General features: G+C 40.4%; 1 protein-coding gene across 6 annotated transcripts in view; it reads left to right on the plus strand.

Moving 5' to 3' along the window:
• The window catches only part of LOC105918954 (unconventional myosin-XVIIIa), a 188,869-nt gene that overhangs the window by 37,682 nt on the left and 127,178 nt on the right, over positions 1-24,009 (plus strand). For 4 of the 6 annotated variants that reach the window (XM_036133279.1, XM_036133282.1, XM_036133283.1 and 1 more), the window contains exons 3-6: positions 15,885-15,972; positions 18,199-18,305; positions 22,496-22,672; positions 22,816-23,026. In XM_036133279.1, the coding sequence (XP_035989172.1) occupies positions 15,885-15,972; positions 18,199-18,305; positions 22,496-22,672; positions 22,816-23,026 (583 nt within the window). Of the gene's footprint in view, positions 1-12,145; positions 13,253-15,131; positions 15,183-15,884; positions 15,973-18,198; positions 18,306-22,495; positions 22,673-22,815; positions 23,027-24,009 lie in introns of all 6 variants that reach the window. The other 2 variants (XM_036133281.1, XM_036133278.1) reach the window with 2 other exon arrangements.

Raw genomic sequence — 24,009 nt, forward strand, 5'->3', positions numbered from 1 at the left:
GACTCTTCCCTTGTTACCATTTTGTGGTCATAAATAGAGGATGCTCCCTTAAGATGTTGGTTGTTCCTGGAATGTGGTAGATAAAGGAAAAGCAGTGGGGCTTCTATATTTATCCCACTGAACCCTCTCATAGCACAACAGCTGTTTCTACATCTCTTGTCTGAGCACTGACTTAAATAGCTGACCTATCAGAAGCCTTTTCCTCGCTTAGCTCTCTTGTGTGCCTCTTGTCTCTCACTTGGTTTATTTCTTGTTGAGACAGTTTTGATTTTCTATGTGACCTGACTATTGAGAACTATTTTGCACAATTGATTCACATACAGGTAGAACATCTAACTTTGTCTTTATTAGAACATTTCTGACAATAATGGGCCTTTGAATGACAGCAAGAGGAACTGTTTTGTTTTTTGTTTTTTTCAAATTAGGTTTGCTGAGTGACTATTTCCTTATTGCTTCTTTGGTAGTGTAGGTTTAGTATCTGAGGGCCAGTGGTGTGAGTGGTTATCATCCTGTGAAAGGCTAGTAGTTCAGACATGGCCCCGTTCATGATGCCAAATGTCTTTTTGTTTCAAGTTTTGCCATTGAACAAACCAGTTAACACCACACTGGAAATTGACTTTAATTTGTTTGAGTTTAAAAGCTTAGTTAAAGTAACCATGTCCTTTTTGATCAATGCATTATGTGGATGAGCTGGGTTTTGTGTGAAGGCTGGCCTTTGTTACTTCTGTTTATGATTTAGACCAAAAATGTTTTTAAGAATAGTTGTTGATGTTTTGTGGTTCATAAATAGATTCAATGGAGCAATTTGGTTGATGTAAATCAACAGAAGTTGTCTGATTAATGTCTTTGGTATGTGTTGTGCTTTCAGACCATGTAGCACTATCTCATTTGAATGACTTTGCAACACAGATATGGCCATGGTTCACTGTGTCAGCTCTGTCCCAGTTTTCTGCTTTAGATCAATGCAAAGGGAAAGTACAAAGTCGAGACTTTATAAGGTTAATTCATAGCCAACTAGTTAGGAAAAATAAGCAGTAGATTTTCATTCAATTCATCATACTTCAGGTGATTATTTGATTCTAACTAGAAGAAGAAGAAATCTTTATTTTTCATTGCAATTGTAGATTCCAATAAAATTTTTCTTCTGCATTTAACCCATCCCTTAGGGAGCAGTGGTCAGCTAACACAGCACCCAGGGAGCAATCTGGGGCTAAAGGTCTTGCTCAGGGACCCACAGTGGTAGTCTGTGGGGATCGCTAGATATTTTAAAGATAAGGTAATCAGACAGGCTCTGTTAAATGTGTTGTTCATCAGAGGAAGTACGCACCCTGTGATTTAGTAACTTGTAGAACCACTCTTGGAAACAACACTTTGACATAAACATATTCAGTATGACCATATGCACCCCCCTGCAAACTCTTTAAGTTTACTTCTATTGAATTGTAAATTTGCGAAATGTGACTTTAGACTTTACTTTATTAGGTCCCCAAAGGGCAATAATTAATTTGCAGCAAATAATAGTAGTAGCAACCATCACACAATCACACAAACAATACAGATAAACAAGACAGAAGGATAAGAAGCGACTTATATAAGTAAAAAGAGATCAATCTAAAACACACATATGTAAAAGATATGACTGGAGCTAAGTCCTCAAGTAAAGATTAACAATAAAACCTGAAGTTTAAGTAAAAATTAAAGTTAAATGTGCAGCAATTAGATAGCGACCTTAAATCAGGACCTGAGAATCTACAGTATGTTTAAAAAGCCAGTGATTCTAGGGACAAATGAAAGCTCAGACACCAAATTACACCGAGGATTCTTGAATACTATTTAAAAGAGCATGCCTTTGCCAAATTGAAAAGAGAGCAGTGTTTATCCTTTTTTGTTGTTGTTTTTTAGAGATTTTTCGTGGCTCTAGTGGCTCGCTTTTAATCACAGTAGGCTGACAGGAAGGGGGGTGGAAGAAGAGGAGAGACATGCGGCAAAGGACCGAGGGTCCGAGTCGTACCCGGGTTGACCGCGTCATGGGTCGCGCTACCCGCTGCGCCACCAGCGCGCCAGAAAAGAGAGCAGTGTTAAAAAATTTGATATAATAACAGTGTAATGAATTGATCTGGGAACCTGATATTCTAGCCATACACAAAGTACATTTTAAGAAGTTTATTGAAGAAAGTGGAGTAGATGACGGGCAGAAGATGCCAGGCTGGATGGAAGATTAGGTGGAGTTGACTTGACTGAGCCTAGCAGACAGACGCAGACTTCACCAGATGCAGGTAAAGTCCCTTTAATGAAAGTTGCGCCAACTCAGCGGTGGCTGCCATTTTGAGTCTAAAGTTGCCACAGGCAGGCACTTTAACACTGTTATGTTATGCGCGTTTCGCACCTTCTAATACCCTGCAGGCAGGTGTTCTGCACAGTTCATTGATTCTGAATAAAACACAACTATCTGAGTGTTGATGATCACCTACTAGGCATCCAGAAAAGCTGATATTACATTTTAATAAGACTTGAGAGAGACATTTTTAAGTGAACTGTATACTTCTCTTTCCCTGTCTTGAAGTCAAGAACTGATCCCATAGGGGACGACAAGTTTTGCGCGGAACGGCTCACGGCGCTGCGGGAAACCCTGCTAGTAGTAGTCAAGTGATAACTTTGTTAGTCAAGGGGCTGGGTTATTATTATTCAATATTTTTAGATATTGTACACTTAAGAAACAAGCCCATATACCTCACACAAGCGAGAGTTTTTAGTAGGTCTCCAATTTTTTTTCATCTCTGGGTCCAAGCGACTGACTCGGTTGATCCAATACTCGCCGCCCTCCATCGCTAGGAAAACGGAACATCCGCGTCCCTTTATCCGTGTTGTTGCTGCAGCCGTGAGCACAACACCCTGGCATGGTGGCTGACGAGTAAAAATGAAAGAAATTGGTCGCTCGCTGTGTTGTCGCTGAGCCTAAAGTCCCTTTAATGAGCATAGACCCACAATGGCCGCAGGAGATCACGTGACCCGAATACAGCGGAACGCCCATGACGCAACTTTTTTATTAAAGGGACTTTAGATGCAGGCAGTGCCAACGAGACAAGATGAGACTTTCTGGCAGGGAAGGGTTGGCTGAGGCAGGTATAAGTGGTGAGAGTGACAGGTGATCAGAGTTGGCCTTAATTAGTGGCAGCAGGTGGAGCTGGTCTAACTGGACTGAGGAGTGGACTGAGTTGATTGGATGGGGACAGAAGGCTGGGTGGCGACTAAGCTAATAGAATAAGTGGTAGCTGAGAGGAATAAAACAATAAACAGTCTGGAATAGTCCAACAATAAACCCAAAAACATGACCTACAGTTGAACATGAGTACAGTGCACTAAATATGTTACACTGTATTAGTGGTGTCCCGATACCAGTTTTTTCCAGACCAAGTACAAGTACTCCAGTTTAGATATTTACCGATTATAAGTACCGATACCGAGCACTTAATAAATTGATACTTATAGATCACAAATAACTTAATATCACTGACCACTGAAAACGACTGACCATCAAATGGTAAATGGCTTGTACTTGTATAGCGCTTTAACTAGTCTTGACGACCTCCAAAGTGCTTCACACTACAGTTAGTCATTCACCCATTCACACCCTGATGGTGGTGAGCTATGTTAGTAGCCACAGCTGCCCTGGGGCAGACTGACAGAGACTAGGTTGCCATGGACTGGCGCCACCAGTCCCTCTGACCACCGCCAGCAGGCAATGTGGTTGAAGTGTCTTTCCCAAGGACACAACGACAGAAACAGTCAGAGCAGATGATCGAACCAGCAACCCGCAGGACAAACTCCCTAACCTCTGTGCCACCGTCGCCCATCAAGGCGATGAATTCTGTAAGAGCTTCAGTTATCGTCTCTCCTTCTTTTTCTTTTAGAGGGTCAGCAAACAACCTCTTGGTGTATAGCACCACTACCTGGTATAGAGTGGTATCTAGGCTTTGAGTTGCAGCGTAGCCCAGCCCAGGAGGAAAATTGGTACCAGTTCAGAGTATTGGATTGCTTTTACAAGTGTGAGTATGAGTACTTGATCAGAATCAGAATCAAGTTTAATCGCCAAGTAGGTTTGCACATACAAGGAATTTGACTTGGTGATGATGGTGCAGACAGAAATAAGAATACAATAAAATAAAGTAAAATTGAATAAAATCAATATATATACAGAAGTAATGCTGGTGCTGGTATCGGGACACCACTACACTGTATACAGAATGTATACAGTGTAGTGTAGAACTAGAGTGCATAAATAACTGCAGTACAATGGATTCTGAACAAAAAAAGCCGCACATTACAGCATGGACAATACATTTGTTAGAGGTTACGTACCTGAATGGGTGTACACTATGGGTCCTACTTAATGTCTGTGTGAGGAATGAACAGGGCTCTCGGACGTCGGGAAATCTGCCCGTCACGTTGTTGATTATGAGAGCCCAGTACTGAAGCTGTAAACTTCCCTCTGATCTTTAGATTAAACATGGTAAAATATAGTTTTGGTTTCAAGAGTCTTTTTATTACTACAGAAGTCTACAATAGAAACACCACATTATTCAGAAAAAGAACCTGGGGTGACTGCAGCAGGTCAATTATTTAACACCTTCTAGAATTAATTAAAAACATGTCTAACAGATACTTTTGTACATAATTGGATTTTTTTTTTTTTTGTACAAACTGTACTCATGATGCTCTGTTGTCACTATTCAGGCTTGTGCGGGTACATAAGGCAAATAACTGAAACCCCCAGCTACACAGCTGATTTACTAGAACATTCACAGAAGAACATACAGTCTTAAGAATCCTGCTAAAATGCAATAAGCAAATCAAAGTATCAAAACTAATCACCTGGGGTATTAAGAGCTGGCCCACAACAGGAAATTAGTCTCAGGTTTCTCCCAGCACATATGCTAGTAACAGTCAGTGAACTCAATCTAAAAAGCGTGCGAAGGTTCTCATCAAGCTTGTTAAATCAACACTAGTCCAGCTTTAGCATCATTTGGAGACAATTAATGAAAACAAAAGCTTACTTGTTTACCTGCAATACACAAGTTCCACATTACCTATAAGTCACAACAGTCAAGGCAGTGAGAGGCGAAGAACTTCCTCTGGACTGCTCCTCAAGTGGAAGCCTGTGTGTTATGTGCCCTCTTGTGGCCTATGTAAATAACACTGTCGCTTCCACTGGGCTACAAATAAAGACATTCATTTATTATGATAAATTATAATACTTTTGGAGTATGCTTATCATTCAGAAATGGCCACTCAAGTCAAAAATAAGAGTTCAGACTTTAGACTGCCGTGAAACTTGACTACGATTCAGGGTCTGAGACTCAACTCTGTTGAAACAGTTTTTATCTGATGGTAATGAAGAGTGAAAGGAAGCCGGTATGTGAGCTACCGACTGCAGCTGCTGTACGTTTAGCTGTGACAAGATGAGCTTGAGTATTAGCCAGTTGGTGGATTATTATGAGATGTTAGCTGTAGCTTTATAAAAATTGCCTTATCAATGCCTCCCCAAATGAATGTGTCATGGTTTAAATAAACTGACTCTGGAATGAGCACAAATACGGAGGCAGAAAAACAGTTTAAGGGTTTTATTGAAAAAATAATAAAAGAGCGGTGATGTTGGCCGGCTGGGTCTCTGGGTACGTGGGCTGAGGAAGGGAAGGAGAGAGGTGAGCAGCAGGCCGGAGATGGTTTGAGAAGTTGTTGTTGTGATGGTTGGCAGGGAAAACTCACTGGGATGACGGTGAGGCTTGAGGTTGAGGGGGTGTTGTCCAGTGATGTAAATAGGAGCTGCAGAGCTGGTAGGTTCTCTCCAGAGATGGTGGTCTGAGGGTGGACAGGCAGGCAGCGCAGGAAGGAGGGCTTCCGTAGGGCGTGAGTCTGAGGTTTTACTCTGGTGTCCAGAACGGGAACTCGGAGAGGTCTCAGAAGTGGTTTCCGGAGCTTGAACTGTGGAGATGTGGTTTTCAGCTGGATATCCAGGTTTCTAGGAGGAAGGAGCAAAAACAGGATTAGTCTTGGGTATGCACAAGGTATCAAGGCTTGAAACTAGGAACAAGGCTTGCGGTCTGTACCAATGCATGAGTGTTAACGAACTGACGCCCCCTCCTGGCTCCAGCTCCTGAAGAAGGTTGCCAAATAACTCCGATGAGGAGCCCCTGCCCGTCCAACCCTGCAGAGAAGGAGAGAGAGAAAAAACCCGGCCTGCAACTCGGCCTGGACTTTGACAGAATGATGTATTAAATGACTTTAGAACATTTAGGAAACAAAAGCAACATAACTTATGTCCAACATTCTCTCACTGCTAAACTACCTGCAATGTTACGAGGACACTTCTGATTGAGGATATCGAAATAAAAGCAGACCTAAGGGTAATCAGTACAGGTTTGAAATCATAACCTACATAGATTCACATTAGAGGTGATCTAGATGTTGTTGATTTGAGGAACTTTCTTATTTTATTTCAGCCGCTAAGACGTGAGACTGGGTTCTAACTTGGGGAAACTTGACTTGGAAAAAAAGCCCTTGTGAACATCAGTTTAGATTTGAAGGGTGATAGACAAATTTTAAGGTTGATGTTAGCACCTCTCCAAAACATTGTAAGCCCATGACTCTTTTTTTTGTTATCCTGTTGTAGATTAGCTGGTGTGCTCAAAATTGTTGCCAGGTTCATCCATCCATTTTCTGTAACCACACTGGAGAGTTTACCAGTTGTTAGAAGAAGCATTGTTGGTCCAGATTATTATGTCAGGTTATACCTAACATTTGGCCCTAAGTTGCAAGTAGTCAGGGGAATTTATCCTTTATATTTACTTTACAAAGTATACACAATAGAGTTATATCAATACTCAATGACTGTGAAGTGCCCAGGTCTCATGGCTGTAAATCAATAACAACTCATCAGCTCTTCACCCACTGCACAAGCAGTGTTTCCATCAATGTTTTTTTGTGCGCATTTTGAAATATATCATGAGAGAAGGTTAATGGAAACGGCAAAACTCAAAATAACCTTCTCAATTTCGCAAAAAAGTTTTAACAATAACTTGAGGTGGTATTTGGATTTTGCAAAAAGGAGTTAATGCTCAAAACGGGAGATGGAAACACATTTGCCGAATAAATTTTGACATAGTAAATATTTACCTTACATGACTAATCAGCTGTTCCACTGTTGGCCTCTTCCCGTAAATTTCCGTAACGCGCGTACAAATCCAATTCTTTCGCAACATCTCCGGACAGTATGTAAGATCGGCAGTAATAGCTGACATGACTGAACAATTGCAAGTTGCCTGATAGCAACACATTACTGAATTACATTTTTATATATTTTTTTTAGATGTGCTTCATGTTAATTTGCAACCTCCACTTCCTGTATTACAGCCATGTGTAACGTCTTCTGACAAAATAACTTCTGACGAAATAACTTCTGACGAAATTATGCGCTGCGTAGCCTGGTTAATTCACTCCAAACCAGTAGACGGAAACATGTCTGATTTGCATTTTATTTTTTGGAAACTTTCATAAGTTCCCTTAAAATTTGCATGACAATTGGATGGAAACATGGCTAAAAATTGGTTTGTGATGCCTATTCTTATTTGAAGTGTTATAGCCTGCTAAAATGTAGCTTGGCTGTCCTTAATCTCACTACTCTGTTTTTTTCAGAGAGAAGAGGCTATATGTTTGCAAGCCTTTCAAAACAAGGCATAATCTCTTAGTATATTTTTGATTATACTGTCATAGGCTACAATGCTTCACATGCTAAATGATGCTTACAGTTTGAAATGTAGCTTGTAAATCCGATGTATTTTCTCTTGGCACTGCACAATCTGAAATCAGACTAAACTACGAAAACTGGCAACTGTTTCCAGATGATTTCCAATTATATTGAGTTTTAATAGGACATTTCCTTAAAACAGTTCCCACATTGATGGGCATCAGTAGTTGCTTAAGGTATAAGGTCACTGCTGATGTCTTTCCTTCTTGACATTATGTTAACACGTGTATTCTCCATGCAAACAAACTAACCACAATCCTGTGTTTTTGTTTTCTCGCATAACATTGTGAATGTGAAAAGATGTACTCTTCTGCTGTGTAATTCAAAAATATACATATCTATATAGTAAAGCAGTGACTATTAAAAAAATCCATAAACCTCAGCATAGACCTGAGAGTTCTTTGCATTCTTACAAATCTGTCTACATTCCTCTTAGTTTTTAAATAAAGTTTTCAAAGCTATGATGGTCTTTTTGATATAAGCCATTTGCAAGTTGAGGGAATAATTTTATCTACCTCAGAGTTTACAGTTTTGAATGCTGAAAGGTCTTCTGGGCCTGTTCGTGCCAATGATTTTCCTAGTTATACCTGAAATAGTTTTTTTTTTTATCTGCTCTGTGATGAAGTGTAACTCTCATGGTCTCATCTTTCTATATAATATTTCCATTCATCCTGTTCTAGCTCCACATTCTTCTCATCCTGTTCCATCTAGTCATTCCCGCCTCATGACAGCAGAACAACATGGCTTTTTCATCTCGCTTTTCCTTCTGGGAGCAAAAGGGAAGTCGTTTTTAATCATGTCAATAAACATTTTTTAATTGCATGTTATAACAGGAATTATACTAGCTAATTAACGTATTTGCTTCTAACACACAACGGTTTGAAGAAGATTTCACCTCTGTAACCTTTTAATCTGCTGTGATTTTGTAACACTTTTAATTATCAGTCCCTCCAGGATGTTGTGATGATTTTTTCTTTTATTTTTTTGTGATTGTTGCAGCCTTTCTTTTCCGGCTCTCAGTGAAGGCAGACGCTTCTCTGCACCTATCCTCCCCAAACCTCTCCTGCTTGTGCTCTCTTGTCTGTATGACGCTTAACTAATGCAATCCTGACACAGCATCGCATGCCGGCTGTGGTCTGCACTCAATGGCGAAATGGAAAAGACCTCTGGGAAGTTCTTACTCATTGTAGGTCGAAGACCAACAAATTTGACTGTTTAGAAGTGCCATGAAGAGGGCCAGCAAATACTTGAAGGCTGAATTTTATAGTTAGCCTGAAACAAAACAATCTCCTTTAAATTGAATTGGGCTACCCGATGCTGGCCTTAGAGACTGGCTTTATCTCAAACTCTCCTGGATGTTATGCAAACAAGACGCTCTACCCCCCGCCCGCTCCCATTTATGACACCTGTGACCTGCAACAGATGCCCCACTTGAACTGCTGATAACATACGATCTGAGACAATGGTTGAGGGGGCTACTGGTCAGTCATAGGCCTGCACTGACTGGTGCACACATGCACACATACACATGAACATAGCGATAAATACACCCTGCTATGAATATTAATATTCCCTCCTATAGTCCCCCCTAAGAGACAGTTTGAGAAATACACTCCTTTTTTCCCCTCAACCATCCTAATGTATTCCTTTACTCTACTCTGTAAAAGGCAGTGCCTTGGAAAAGGCAGCAAGGCCTCAGTGACCTGTCCCCCATGTATGTCTTTCTCTTGATGAGTTGTACCTAAACGTAATTTCTGCCATTGGTGACAGTAAAGCAATTTATTTAAAATCTTTTTTAAAGTTTTATTTTTACCCTGACATGGTCATACAAAAAAACAGAAATTGTTGCTTGAAACCAAAAAAGTGCAAATAACATTTTTAAGTACCTTCTTAAAATAGCAAATTTATTACAGATAAAATCAACGCTGAGGAGTTGTCAAAGTGCAAAATAAGAATTATATATTGGTCATTCAGGGTACCAAGAAAACAGTATAAGGAAATCCTACTGAACTGGAAATTGTTTTCGCAACAACTTATTGTATCTAACAGACATTAATTCACCTGTAATAAAGCTCCTTAGGAGCTTTCTTAGAACTCAAAATGCTACAAAATCAACAGCCAGTCCTCCTAATCTTCCCCACCATCCTCCTTCGCATCTCTTTCAAAAGCTCCAGTAGTGTGGTACAAGAAGACCAAAGCTCTGAGATTGTTTGTGATGGGTCTTCCTTGATTCTTCTTGTTAATTTCCATGTTTCACTAAGATGTTGCATATTGTGCAGAAAGGTTTTCACCACTTTTGCGTAATACTTTGGAAAACTGACTTTCGCAAATTTTAACCATAATATTTGATTGCAAAGGCTTCCAAGATGTTATGAAAAGAAGGAAAACAGAAAGCTCTAAAGTGATTAGTCAGATTTACAGAGGAGTTGCATTGACTGGTGAAAATTGCAAGCTGCGATTACAAAGTCGCAACTTCCTTGAGGGCTGAATAATGCTCTGATTGCATCACTTTGTATATTTGAAAAGGTAGAAACATGTATGTAAAGGTAAAACAAAAACACAGTGTTAGCATCTTTGCATGTTTTAGTTTTCATAAGGAGGTTTTGATCTGGTTTTCTTCAATACTTTTAGATCAAAGAGGAGAACAAGGTGGGAAAGATACGTGTAAGTAAATAGTGCATAGTTCTTTTCAAAGGATTCACTTGAAAATCTGTTTTTCTAACATTTGTCAAAGTAACTATGCAACTGTTCAGTCTGAGTTTATTGAAGATTTTAGAGGCGCTATTTAGGTTTTATTCACTTAGATGAGACCGAACAGATCAGTAAGTTGACTTTTTATATTATTAATGGTTTACCTTTGATCATGTTCGTTAATCTCAGTGTTCCTCGTCTCATTCAGTGATAGACGATGCCTGTATAAAGTACTAGATTTATGTCCCTTTGTAACAATGGTTCATATATAATCTGTTACTCCTTTTGATAAATTGGGAAAATCGTGCATTTAACATACACTTTTATCTGTATCAGTTGTCTGTTACTGTATGTCAGCAAAGAGAGAGAAAAAAGTTAGTCTCAGACTGTTAAATTTAATTTAGGTAATTTGGCCTTGGGCCAGAAGTTATCTACACAGTCTAGGACCATAATCAGGGAGCTGATTAGGGACCGATTATGTGACCAGGGTCCAACATTGTGTCCAACAAACACAAAAATATTGTGTGTTTGAAGCTGTGAGAATGAGAGTAAGCTCCTCTAAGTCTGGGACCATAGTTCTCGACTAGGAAACGGCGGGCTGCCTCTTTGGGTTTAAAGGCCACCTCAAGCAGAGACATTTAAATATTTTGGTGTCTTGTTCATGAGTGACGGTAGAATGGAACAGGAAGTTGGACAGACAAACTGATGCTTTGTCATCAGTAATATGGATGGTCTAGTGTGTTGCGGTGAAGAAAGAAAAAAGCAAAAGCAAAGCCTTCAATTAAACAGTCTGTTCATGTTTGGACCCTCACCTGTGTTGATGAGATATAGATTATTTATGACCAAAATGCAGCTGAGATGAGCTTCCTCCATAGGGTGGCCTGACTCAACTTTAAAGACAGGGTGGGGACCTCTTATGTCCGGGGGGATCTTGAAGTAGAGCTGCTACATCTCTGTATCTAATGGAGTCAGTTGAAGTGGTTCAGGCATCTGATCAGGATGCCTCCTGCTAGACTACCTAACATGTATTCCTTCTGGCCTGGGAATGCCCCCATAATAAGCTGTAGAGTTTGTGGGTTCCCCTACAAGCTCCTGTGAACCAGTCTCTGATAAGCTGAAGATGATTGATGAATGAACTTTGAACCTAAATCTGGGTCTGAATAATTTTGGGCTCAACTTTAATAGTTTGTATACTGTACATATATACTACATATCCCTAGTTTAATTTAGTTTACTACATTAGCATGAGTTGTTTGAAATATCTTTTACTCTGATATTCTATTGACATCTGTTTTTCGTGAAAAATACAATATACAGTCTCTTTATTTGGAAGACTGTGGGGTAAGTGCTGGTCATTTGGTCCATTAACTGATCATAGATGGTATTCTTATCTATTGATGTATCAGTTTGGTTGGTTTAGCCCTGTTTGAGCATGGCATTTGCTTTGTACTTTATCTGCAGTCTGAAACATCTAATTATGTTGTATACATAGTTAAAACTGGTAGGTTTCTCACCTACCTTGAATCAATTATAGAGAGATGTTTATCTAAACATAACCCAGTGATAATTTGAATGTTAGTTTAAAGAAGTTATGCTTTTTCCTTTTCAACATTCATAGTTTTGCATCTTGTATTTCCTCTATGTAATTAGACGGAAAGGGACGGGCTAGCAGGCCGGGCACAATCAGTCCCTGCGCTAGCTCCTGCCAGAGGGTTGTTCAAGTCAAAAAGTTCTTCACCAGTTTCCTGGGCTGATTCCACTGATCCTGCCAGAGGTTCCTCCCCACCAAGTGTTGGTATGCATCTTAAAGTCCCAGAGTACTTCAAAAGCCCCGAACCACCACTGAAGATAACAGCAAAATTAAAAAAACCTGAGCCTTTACAAGTCCAGAGGACAGAGGCAGTTTGCTGTGAGCGTGGAAAAAATGGAAATGTTGGCAAGAGTATTCTCAGTGGTCTGACGAATGGTAATGTTAATTCTTTAGACATCAACACCAGCCAGATAAATGCTACAGATGACCAGAGGATGGCATGCAAAACACAAGTAAATGGGGTTCATCTTTTTACCAAAAAAACCTTACCCACAGAAGATGAAGAGGCCATAGTACCAACCCAAAGTTTTGCCGAAACCTCAGGGGGAGCTAAAATTACAGCTGAACCACTCAGACCAGTTCCAGGACCAAGAACAGCTCCACCACCAAAGGCCAAAATAGTGACAGTATTCTCTTTCAAACATGAATTTATCAAAATGGAAAACAAAGAAGACATTTCACAGGGTCTGGCACATTTTATGGTTGGAGACAAGAAAAAAGAACTTCGCCCACTAATAATCAAGGATCACCAACTAGAAAATGTAGTGAAAATGAAACGACATGAAGAGAAGAAGAAATGTGAGCTAAGAGAAACAAAACACAAGCAAACAGGGGGCACAGTGACTCAGCTGTTACAGGGAAATCATCACACAGAATTAAAGGAAGCTTCATCAGCTCCTATTGGCTTACCTCAGACTATTTCCAAAATCAAATCTTCTGGACCTCCTAAGTCAACCATGACTTCCCATCCTGGTGCCACATTTGCAACCACTCCATGTAGCCCACCTGCTAGTAAATCTTCTCTCGTTCCTTTAACACAATCTGTCCGTGGTGTAAATACCTCCATAGCTGGAACCGGGGGTAGTGATCTGCATTCCAGTTCTGCTCCATCTTCTCCCTCATCAGGAAAAATCCCTGTTCAACAAGCTGCTGTCAGTCAGGAAGAGGTACTGTGGTCTCTTGTAACATGCTTGACTAATATGAGACCCTGCTGTTAGAAATGCATGGTCTTTGAACTGTGTTTTGCAGTGAGTAGAAGTAGTGACTGCTTATGTGTTTAATGTCTATATGATTTACATTCTCAGAAAAAACAAACAAGAAGTAATGCATGTAGGAGCTTGTTTCTTGTTAATGATTTAAACCAGATGATGATCCACTGACAGGTGGAGGCCAGTGCTGCGAGCCAGGTGAGATTCTGGTGGAGGATGTTTGGGTTGTTGTTTTGAAGGACGTGTTGAAGTCGGCTAACAGGATCCTGATTCACGTCCTTTGGGGATCGAGGGGGTGCAGGATGAAGTTTAGTCCCAAGTTGACTGCATCATCCACCGTCCTGTAAACACACTGAAGGATTGCAGGAGGGACCTGTGTCTCTGAAAAGGTTTCATTACTGCTCCTTACTCCTGGTGGCGGAGTGTTTCTCTTTGCTTTCCATTAATAATCCCGGGAATTCTGGAAAGTCCTACCTAAGACCTAGATCTTTTACCAGTCAAAATAAGGCCTTGGGAAAGTGAAATTATGTGGTTAAATTTGTATTAAAATGTGCCCTGGGCACATCATATTATAGATTTCCCACATTCATTGGGGAAAGCCCCAGGATCTGGCACTTTTCCACTGCTTGTTGCAGTTCTTTTATTTCCACCTGGTTAAATAAAGGGTCAGAAGGAAGTTGTTAGTGGACACTGTAGCCCAGTGGGTATTGTAGTTGTCTCACAATCGCAAAGTTGTAGGTTCAAGTCAAGCTACCCCCTGTCATATGTTGCTCTGTCCCTGGGCAAGACACTTAATCCAAAATTGCCTACTGATCTGTGCATCAGTGAATGAATGTACATGCATTAGTGAGTCCGATTGAGTGAATGAGGCTCTAGTGCCAAGTGCTTTGTGGGCAGTATGACTAGAAAGCCCTATAAATTCATCCATTTAACAACTTTCATCTTGATTCCTCTCCTGTCTGTAGCCTATGGAAAATAATCCATGAGGTGAAAGAATAATCTAATTTCACAATGGGTGCTTGTTGACAACAAGTTAACACCCCATTATAGTAAGTCCATGAGCTGAGTTTGCAGCTAGTACTAAATGCTAGTGGAACATGTCCATATGTGTTGTCAAAACAGACAAAAAGAAGTTTAGCTAACCTGCAAATAAATTGCTTCAAAAATATTTGTATTAGCTAGTACTGTAAATAAGGCTGTGCTTTGTTTCGGGAATATATCTTCACCACTATATCAGTGTGTGCAATATTCACACTGCAGTAGTTTTTGGCCAATGTATGCCGTGTTTCTGAATTTGCATTTTCATGCTCATGTTATATTTTGGCAGTTGAACAGTCTCATAGCAATGAATGCTCACATTAGACACAAATAATGTCACCCGAGATGCTAAAGGTCACAATAGATGGAAGCACAGATGAAAAAGAGAGGAAAGACGAAAATAGGAAGATGTTGCACCTGATCTTGCCATCACAATAATTGCCAATGTTTTCGCCATTCCAATATTGTGCAATCCTAGTTCAAGAGGTGTTTCAGCTAGTAAGTGTAAACAATTTATGAGAGTTTTGGGTTCTCATTAGGCGCTGTAATTTAGCTTGAAAGCAAAGTGTGCATCCTTCAGCCATTGATTGCTGATTTCCAAGTCTCTGTTCCATTTGTTTAATTGACACTGGTGCTTCAAAAGCAAGCTTACTTTCCCTTTGACATGGGTGCTGAGGGAGGATTCTATAATTTCAGTTGCATAACATAAAGTCAAGCAGACAGTCCTGTGTGTGTGTCTATAGCACATTGCCCATATTTAACGTGTACTTTGACTTCTTAATGCTGCCAAAATCTTCAGGAAATAGGGGAAGAGGATCTGTTTTATCCTTTCCAGACGTCTCATGTTGCAGTTAAGAAACCTCCAGTGTGGCCTGGACTGTGCCTGTCATAAAGTCTCCAGCTCATCACATGGACCTCAGTCCTCTCAACCCACTATTATGCATGTTTTAGACGTTTCTCCACTTGAACACACCAGATTCAAATAAATGGTGTACCAGATGTGTGCTTCAGTTCAGAGCTCATCCTTTTAGCCAGCTATTGGTCTTAATCAGGAGTGTTGAAGGAGGGAAACATCAGAGATGATCAGGGACCATAAAGAAAATCAATGGCTCTCCACTGTGGCATGTAGTCTGCTCTGTCCTTCCCCCTGCCTGCTCAGTGCATGTTTTCCACAAGAATTTAGTGGAACATTTTTAGTCACAATCTAACGTTTGTGGATTCACATTCATAAATGTCATGTGTTATGTACTCATTTTGATGATTTTCTGATATTTTTTGACTGTTGACTGTTATTTTAACAGGTGTTGTGCTCGCTGGTTATTGTGATGTAAAGCTTGTGAACCAAAGTTCTACCAGCCCTGCAGCGTGCGGGGGTGTTTGGTTAACATTCCCATCCAGACAGTGCTCAGTGACCTGACCCAGCTTTCTTTCTCTAACCTCCCAGCATGCACTGGTATCAAAGTGGCTCTGCTGGTGACTTGAGAACTGCTCCGTGTGGTGACGATTGGCTTTTGTCCCTGCTGTGTTAAAACTGAAATCTTTGTGCTTTCAGGTGAAGACAGAAGAGCAGATTACAGCAGAGCAAGCTTGGTATGGCTCAGAGAAAGTTTGGCTTGTTCACAAGGAAGGGTTCTCTCTTGGTGAGTTTTTAAAAATCTTTTATTAGTACAAGTAACATGTTATTAACCCTTCTGCTAGTAGACAATGCTGTTGGGTCATTATTGCCTCTAAAACTTTTTTTTCTAAAGCAGTGTTCACAAAGCTTTTCTGTGTTCCTGAGGCTGTTAGCAGTTAGATCGGCCTAATGGTTTTATTCAGGAACCCAGAGGGGCAGTCTTTTTTTGTGTGTCCTGTCTGACAATGTAGCATTAAGAATTGTTATCTTAGTGCCAAAAAGAGTCCAATGGATTTCACAAATGGAGCCTTACTGCTTTCACCATAGAGCTCCGCTTGATTTATATATGCAAAAAGCTTTATTAGATTTATGCTGGGACTATTTCATGTTCAACGGACACAGAAACTGGAAGGTAGAAGAGGAAAAAAAGGATAGAAAGAGGAGAGGAAGAGCAGTATAACGTCCTCTGAGTCTGCTTCTACACCTGCAAAGAGGTAGAACAGTAAAACTAACCGTAAAAAAAAGTATTACAACCAACGCCTTGATACTGTCACTGAAGAATAAACAGTATTATTTAATACAAAATCTTTAAAGTGACAGCTAAATATAATAATACAGGTTATCTGTATAGAAGTGAATCTGTAAGTACCTGGATCCGAGCACCTGTAGCTGTTTGTGAGAATGCGCTTGTGTATATAAGTTTTTTCCATGAGAAAAATACTCATTAGTGGTTGTGAGGAGTCAAAGACCTGCCCCCAGAGCACTGAGGTAGAGGCCAGGGGAACCAGAACCCCTGATACCCGAACGTTTGCTCCCCCTGAGCAAAGGTGCCCTTTGCTCAGGGGGAGCAAAGGTCCCTTTGCTCAGGTCAGGCCTCTCTTGGCCAACACAGGGAAAGATGCCTCCCCCATCCCAGAGAAGAGCAGAGGACCCCCAGCCCCAGGAAACCAGCCACAACGCCGAAGCCCCCAGGAGCCGCGGGGACGAGTCGGAGCGGATCCAGCCATGGGCCCAAAGACCCGACACCAATGGGCACCCCGCCCCCTGGGGGGCCCCCGAAAGAACCACGCCAGATCAGGCCCAGAAAGCAGCCACCAGGAACGAGCCGGCACCCGCCTGAGCACCCAGCCCTGGACATCAAGGACCACCAGCCGGCCAAGGTGCCAGCAGACGGAGGGGAGCAGGGCTCCACAGTTAGTGGAGACCTGAGATGTCCCTGGAGAGGGAGCAGTTCAAACCCAACCTGACAAATAGACAAACGGATAACCACAGTCACATTCAAACGTTCCCACCATAGTGTCCCCACATGCGAACACGGAGGGTGGGTGGGTGGGGTGGGGGGGGGGGGGCAGTATTCCAGCACCCCACAGGGGTATCCAGTCCCCAGACCCAGGAGGTGAATCCCAACATCAAGATGCGGTGGGAGCCACCACAACCCGACCTACCCGGTCCATACTCCAGTCCTAACCCCCTACCCCGATCCCAGCCCAGACGACCCACTGGACTGTCCACCCGGAGATGGGCCAACATGAACCGAACGGGCCAAGCAACCAGAGCCCATCACACAAACCCTGAGGTGCTACCTCCCCCACACCCTGCCCTTCAACCACCCCCTTGCTCTGGATGGTCAACCCTCGAAAGGGAGGCAGGGACGCAAATGAATCTACTACCAGTTATTTTGTAAAATATATATATATATATATATATATATATATATATATATATATATATATATATTATTTACCTTACTCAATAAATGTACTGTCAGTGAGGGCAATAAATTTGCCCTAAGAAAGCATAAGAACATAAACATACTGTGCAGTTTTTTAAATACAGTATGTTCAGATTCAAAGAAACATCTTTACCAGGGGTACCAAGAAACGTGACTTCTACTGGATGTGATCACAGAGCAAGTGGTTATTTTTTAGTTTGAAAAATCTTAGAAAAGGTTTGTAGCCACAGACTAACATGTATCCTACTATTTCAAAAAAGAAAGTCTGTACCAACAAGGCTTGTTTGTTAAATTAAAAGTACCTTTTGGAAAAAAGACACATGTGTTTTATTGGTCTGATCTAATATTCTAATCTTAAATGATCACAGAAATATAGTCTTGAAAACATCGGTCTGTGTAATTAATCCATATTACGTGTTTTACTCTGTGAAGTTTTGAGTTACTGAAATAGATCAACCTTTTAATAACATTCTCTTGTATAAATTATGACTGTATGTTTGCTGCCTTTTATTGTTGCAGCCACTTTGCTGAAGACAGACTCTGGCTCGCTCCCAGAGGGAAAGGTAAAAATCAAACTGGAACATGATGGAACAATATTGGATGTGGATGAAGATGACATAGAAAAGGTAAGTGCCACATGGGTACAAGAGAGCATTGTTTGGCACCAACCAGAATGAGAGTTAAACAGCTTCTGTTTTTCATAGGGCAGCCTATACAATCCAGAGAGCCCTTTTTGCCCTCAGTCCAGCTAACTAAAGCTAATTTAGGGCCCTAAAACATCGTTTGACCTTTTTAAAAAAGACAAAATGTAATTTTTGATAAATATCTCTATAGAAAATTTGTTGCCATTTATAAAGAACCACTATTTCATTTATATTTTTATATTTTAAAATAAAGAAAAAAAAAGTTTTGCAAAATCTAATACCAAATTCCCATATAACTAATAAAACTGAATTCTGGGGGACATATCATGCTTTTCAGTTCTTCCTTTTCACATTTAAATCATGCAGTTGTGGTCTCTCTCTCTCTCTCTCTCTCTCTCTCTCTCTCTCTCTCTCTCTCTCTCTCTCTATATATATATATATATATATATATATATATATATATTCAATTCAATTCAATTCAATTTTATTTATATAGCGCCAAATCATGAAACATGTCATCTCAAGGCACTTTACAAAGTCAAGTTCAATCATATTATACAGATTGGGTCAGATTATACAGATTGGTCAAAAATGTCCTATATAAGGAAACCAGTTGATTGCATCAAAGTCCCGACAAGCAGCATTCACTCCTGGGGAAGCGTAGAGCCACAGGAAGAGTCATCTGCATTGTACATGGCTTTGCTGCAATCCCTCATACTGAGCAAGCATGAAGCGACAGTGGGAAGAAAAACCACCCATTAACGGGAAGGAAAAACCTCCGGCAGAACCGGGCTCAGTATGAACGGTCATCTGCCTCGACCGACTGGGGTTACAGAAGACAGAACAGAGACACAACAAGAGAAACAAAAAAGCACAGAAGCACACATTGATCTAGTAATCTGTTCTACATTAGATGGAAGTAGCGGGTGAGCCGTCTTCTCTGGATGATGTCACAGTTAACAGAACGCCAGACCAGGTGTACCTACTATGAAGAAAAAGAGAGAGAGCAAAAAGTTAAAAGCTGAAATGACGACAGTCATTTCAATGTAATACAATGCAAAACTGGAGAACAGTAGACTGAAGAACAGTAGAAATCAGTAGAGTGAGAAAATTAGACCCTGATGTCCTCCAGCAGCCTAGGCCTATCACAGCACAACTATAGAGATAGCTCAGGGTATGAGCCACTCTAACTATAAGCTTTGTCAAAAAGGAAAGTTTTAACATTAGTCTTAAAAATAGATAGGGTGTCTGCCTCACGGACCAAAACTGGGAGTTGGTTCCACAGGAGAGGAGCCTGATAGCTAAAGGATCTGCCTCCCATTCTACTTTTAGAGACTCTAGGAACCACCAGCAGACCTGCAGTCTGAGAGCGAAGTGCTCTGTTAGGAACATACGGGGTAATCAGAGCTCTGATATATGATGGAGCTTGATTATTAAGGGCTTTATACGTTAGAAGGATAATTTTAAATTCTATTCTTGATTTAACAGGAAGCCAATGAAGGGAAGCTAAAATTGGAGAAATATGATCCCTCTTGTTGATTTTCATCAGAACTCTTGCCGCAGCATTTTGAATCAGCTGAAGACTTCGAACTGCATTTTGTGGACTTCCTGATAGTAAAGAATTACAATAGTCCAGCCTTGAAGTAACAAATGCATGGACTAGTTTTTCAGCATCACTCCTGGACAGAATGTTTCTAATTTTGGCGATATTCCGGAGGTGAAAAAAGGAAACTCTGGAAACCTGTTTAATATGGGATTTAAATGACATGTCTTGGTCGAAAACAACACCAAGATTTTTAACTTTATTACCAGAGGCCAAGTTAATGCCATCCAGATTAAGGGATTAATTAAGAACTTTATTTTTTGAAGACTCTGGCCCAAAGATTACAACTTCTGTCTTGTCAGAATTTAAATGCAGGAAATTTAAAGTCATCCAGCTTTTGATGTCATCAAGACATGACTGCAGTCGAAGTAACTGATTGGATTCATCAAGATTTATGGATAAATATAGCTGAGTGTCATCAGCATAACAGTGGAAATTAATCCCATGCTGTCTGATAATTTTGCCAATCGGAAGCATATATATAGTAAATAGAATTGGTCCAAGGACTGAACCCTGTGGTACTCCACAAGTGACCCTAGAGTTTGAGGAAGATTTATTATTAACATGAACAAACTGGAATCTGTCCGACAGATAAGATTTAAACCAGCCTAATGCTTTTCCCTTAATCCCTACAGTATGCTCAAGTCTTTGTAGGAGAATATTGTGATCAACTGTATCAAATGCAGCACTGAGATCTAACAGGACAAGTATAGACACAAGTCCATTATCTGAGGCCATGAGAATATCATTGGTGACCTTCACCAGAGCTGTTTCAGTGCTATGATGAGCTCTAAAGCCTGACTGAAACTCCTCAAGTAGGTCATTACTTTGTAATTGTTCACATAGTTGATTAGCAACTACTTTCTCAAGAATTTTAGATAAGAAAAGAAGATTAGATATAGGTCTGTAATTTACTAACTCATCTTGATCAAGAGATGGTTTCTTAAGTAAAGGTTTAATAACAGCTACTTTAAAAGCCTGTGGTACATATCCATTTACCAAGGATAGATTAATCATGTCTAAAATAGGACCACTGATCAGAGGGAATACCTCCTTAAACAACTTGGTTGGGATTGGGTCTAACATACAGGTAGAAGGTTTAGATGAAGCTAAAATTTTAGATAGCTCAAAAAGCTCTACTGCTTTTAAACAGTTCAGACACTGCGCAGGTTCTAAGGATTTCTCCAATGCTGCCTCACTTACTGAGGATGAGGTAATCATGTTTGGGAGGATGCCAATTATTTTATTTTTAATGGAATCAATTTTATTTATGAAGAATCCCATAAAATCATTACTGCTAAGAGCTAAGGGAATGGATGGATCAACAGAGCTGTGGCTCTGGGTAAGTTTGGCAACTGTACTGAAGAGAAATCTAGGATTATTCTTATTCTCCTCAATTAATGATGAAAAATATGCAGCTCTAACTCTGCGAAGGGTCTTGTTATACAACAATAGACTGTTCTTCCAGATTAAGTAGGATTCCTCTTGGTGTGTAGAGCGCCATTTTCTCTCCAATTTCCTAACATTGTGCTTCAAGGAACGCAGCTCTGAATTAAACCAAGGAGCCAGCTTCCTGTGAATAATCACCTTCTTTTTCAAGGGAGCTACATTGTCTAATGCAGAACGCAATGACGAAGTCACACCGTTTACAAAGACATCTATTTGTGAATTGGAAGAAACAACATTGCTGCCATCTACAGGGCATTTCTGCAATACGGAGGATATTAAAAAGGGGACAGACTCTTTAAGTTTTGATACAGCATTATCCGATAAAGATCTACTATAATGGAACCCTCTTTTGGGGGTGGAGAACTCAGTTAGATTAAACTCAAATGTTATTACAAAATGATCAGATAGGACAGGGTTGTGAGGAAATACTGTTAATTCTTCACAATCAATGCCATATGTCAGCACAAGGTCTAAAGTATGGAGCCAAGAGTGCGTCGGTTTATGCACATTTTGAGCAAAACCAATTGAATCTAGGATAGTTTTAAAGGCTACACTAAGGTTATCACATATATATATATATATATATATATATATATATATATATATATATATATATATATATATATATATATATATATATATATATATGCATGCATCATATATAGCTATATGCTTTAGTCTGAATTGCTCGTTAATTTACCCCCATGTTTCCCCTGTTTACCCCTGTTCTGAGGTGCGTCTGAAAGCAACTTGTTTTGGCGCTGTCTCTGTAAAGGAGCAATAAACGATATTTCACCAGTAGGTGGTGCTTGAGCACTCTCTGTTGACCAAAACATCTGTGACAGGCCGCAGCTCAGGTCCCTCTGGTCCCTCCTTTCCCTTTTTAACTGTCGCTTTCTAGGTGTACACAGAGCCCTTGTTCAGCCTGAAGCATATAAAATATATTTTTTAAAAAGTGTTCCCCCCTGTAAAAATGGAATGCCCCCCCCCGCCCCCCCGTAATTTGTTTCTGCAGTCCGAGTGTGCGTTAATAAAAAAAAAGCATATAGGGAATTATAATTCATAAACTTGAGTCATCAGTCTTTTGAACCCTAACTATAAGCTTTTTGTCCGTTTGCAGGCCAACCCTCCAACCTATGACCGCTCAGAGGACCTTGCTTCACTGGTCTACCTAAATGAATCCAGTGTCATGCACAGCCTGAGGCAGCGCTATGGCGGAAATCTCATCCATTCCTTCGTTGGACCCAACATGCTCATCATCAACCCTCTCAGCACACCTTCTATGTATTCTGAGAAGGTGAGGGAAGACTTGCCATTATGTAGCTGATATTGTTACTGCAGAATAGCATAATTTATAGCATGACATATCCATGGGAATTATATTTATAGCAGTTTACATAAAACGTTTGATTTCTATTCCTACTCTTCCTGTGCTTACAGGTCATGCACATGTTTAAAGGCTGTCGGCGGGAGGACACTGCTCCTCACATCTACGCTGTGGCCCAGTCAGCGTACCGCAACCTGCTCACCACCCAGCAGGATCAGTCCATTGTGCTTCTTGGCAAGTCTGGCAGCGGTAAAACCACCAACTGCCAGCATCTGGTCCAGTATCTGGTCTCTATTGCTGGAAGCACGGGCAAGATCTTCTCTGGTAATACTTTGTAAAGAAGACATAGCAAAGAATGTTAATCAAACTGAATTACCACCTAGAAATTAACTGTGATGTTCATCTTGTTATTGTATTGCTTTATCACACCTGGGCCCCGTTTCAGAAAGCTTGGTTAGTGGATATAGTAATTTCTTGGGGTAAATTCCTGCATACCCTGGCTTTTCAGTTTCAGAAAGCCCAGAAGCCTGTAACCTGAGTCAAATTATGACAACAAATTACTCCGAGAAACAACACTGCTACCAAACATAGTTGTGAAGGCAAACTGAGTTTTTCCTTCTTTTTAGCTGAGTTGTGCACAAGGACGTGCCAGAAAAGACGTGTCCTTTTCTGGAGGAGTCTGTATACTGGAGCGTAAATACTCCACAGAAATCTCTGTCAGGAGAGGCTGATCAGACCATGATTAAATGTCTTTCATTTTTGGATTCATATATTTTCAAGCGTTACCGTTTTTTGCCGCTAATTTATTTTGATATTCTCAGCACGCACATCACTCTTACAACACCCTTCTCAGTTCTTCCATTCACATATTTTTTCCCCAACACCCTTAGGGCTACAACACATTTCTTCATTTAAATAATGCCACCTTTACTTCAACTTAAAATATAAATATAACCTATATGATTAATATAAAGTGAGATTGGCACAAATTATACACCAGCGTCAAATAATTTTTAGAAGGATGGGTGAAACCAAATTCGGGCAAAAAGATGAATACATAAGGCTTTTCATACTTCATCTTGATTTGCTGACTGGTCCTTTTAATGCCTGTCAAGTTGCTCCTAGACATGTAATAAATGCGGCCCCACTTTTTTTGGGTGTTGAATTAGTGTAGTGTAAGAATACATCTTTAATTCTCCATCAAATAACACTCACATCACTCATTCATTTTACATTTTCAGCAATTCTCTGCCACAAACTCCCTCCCAGCAACACTAGTATTTATTTTTGTTAATTATGGTTTAATA

This window comes from Fundulus heteroclitus, unplaced genomic scaffold (genome assembly GCF_011125445.2).
Source record: "Fundulus heteroclitus isolate FHET01 unplaced genomic scaffold, MU-UCD_Fhet_4.1 scaffold_60, whole genome shotgun sequence".
In the NCBI taxonomy this organism is placed as follows: Eukaryota; Metazoa; Chordata; class Actinopteri; order Cyprinodontiformes; family Fundulidae; genus Fundulus; species Fundulus heteroclitus.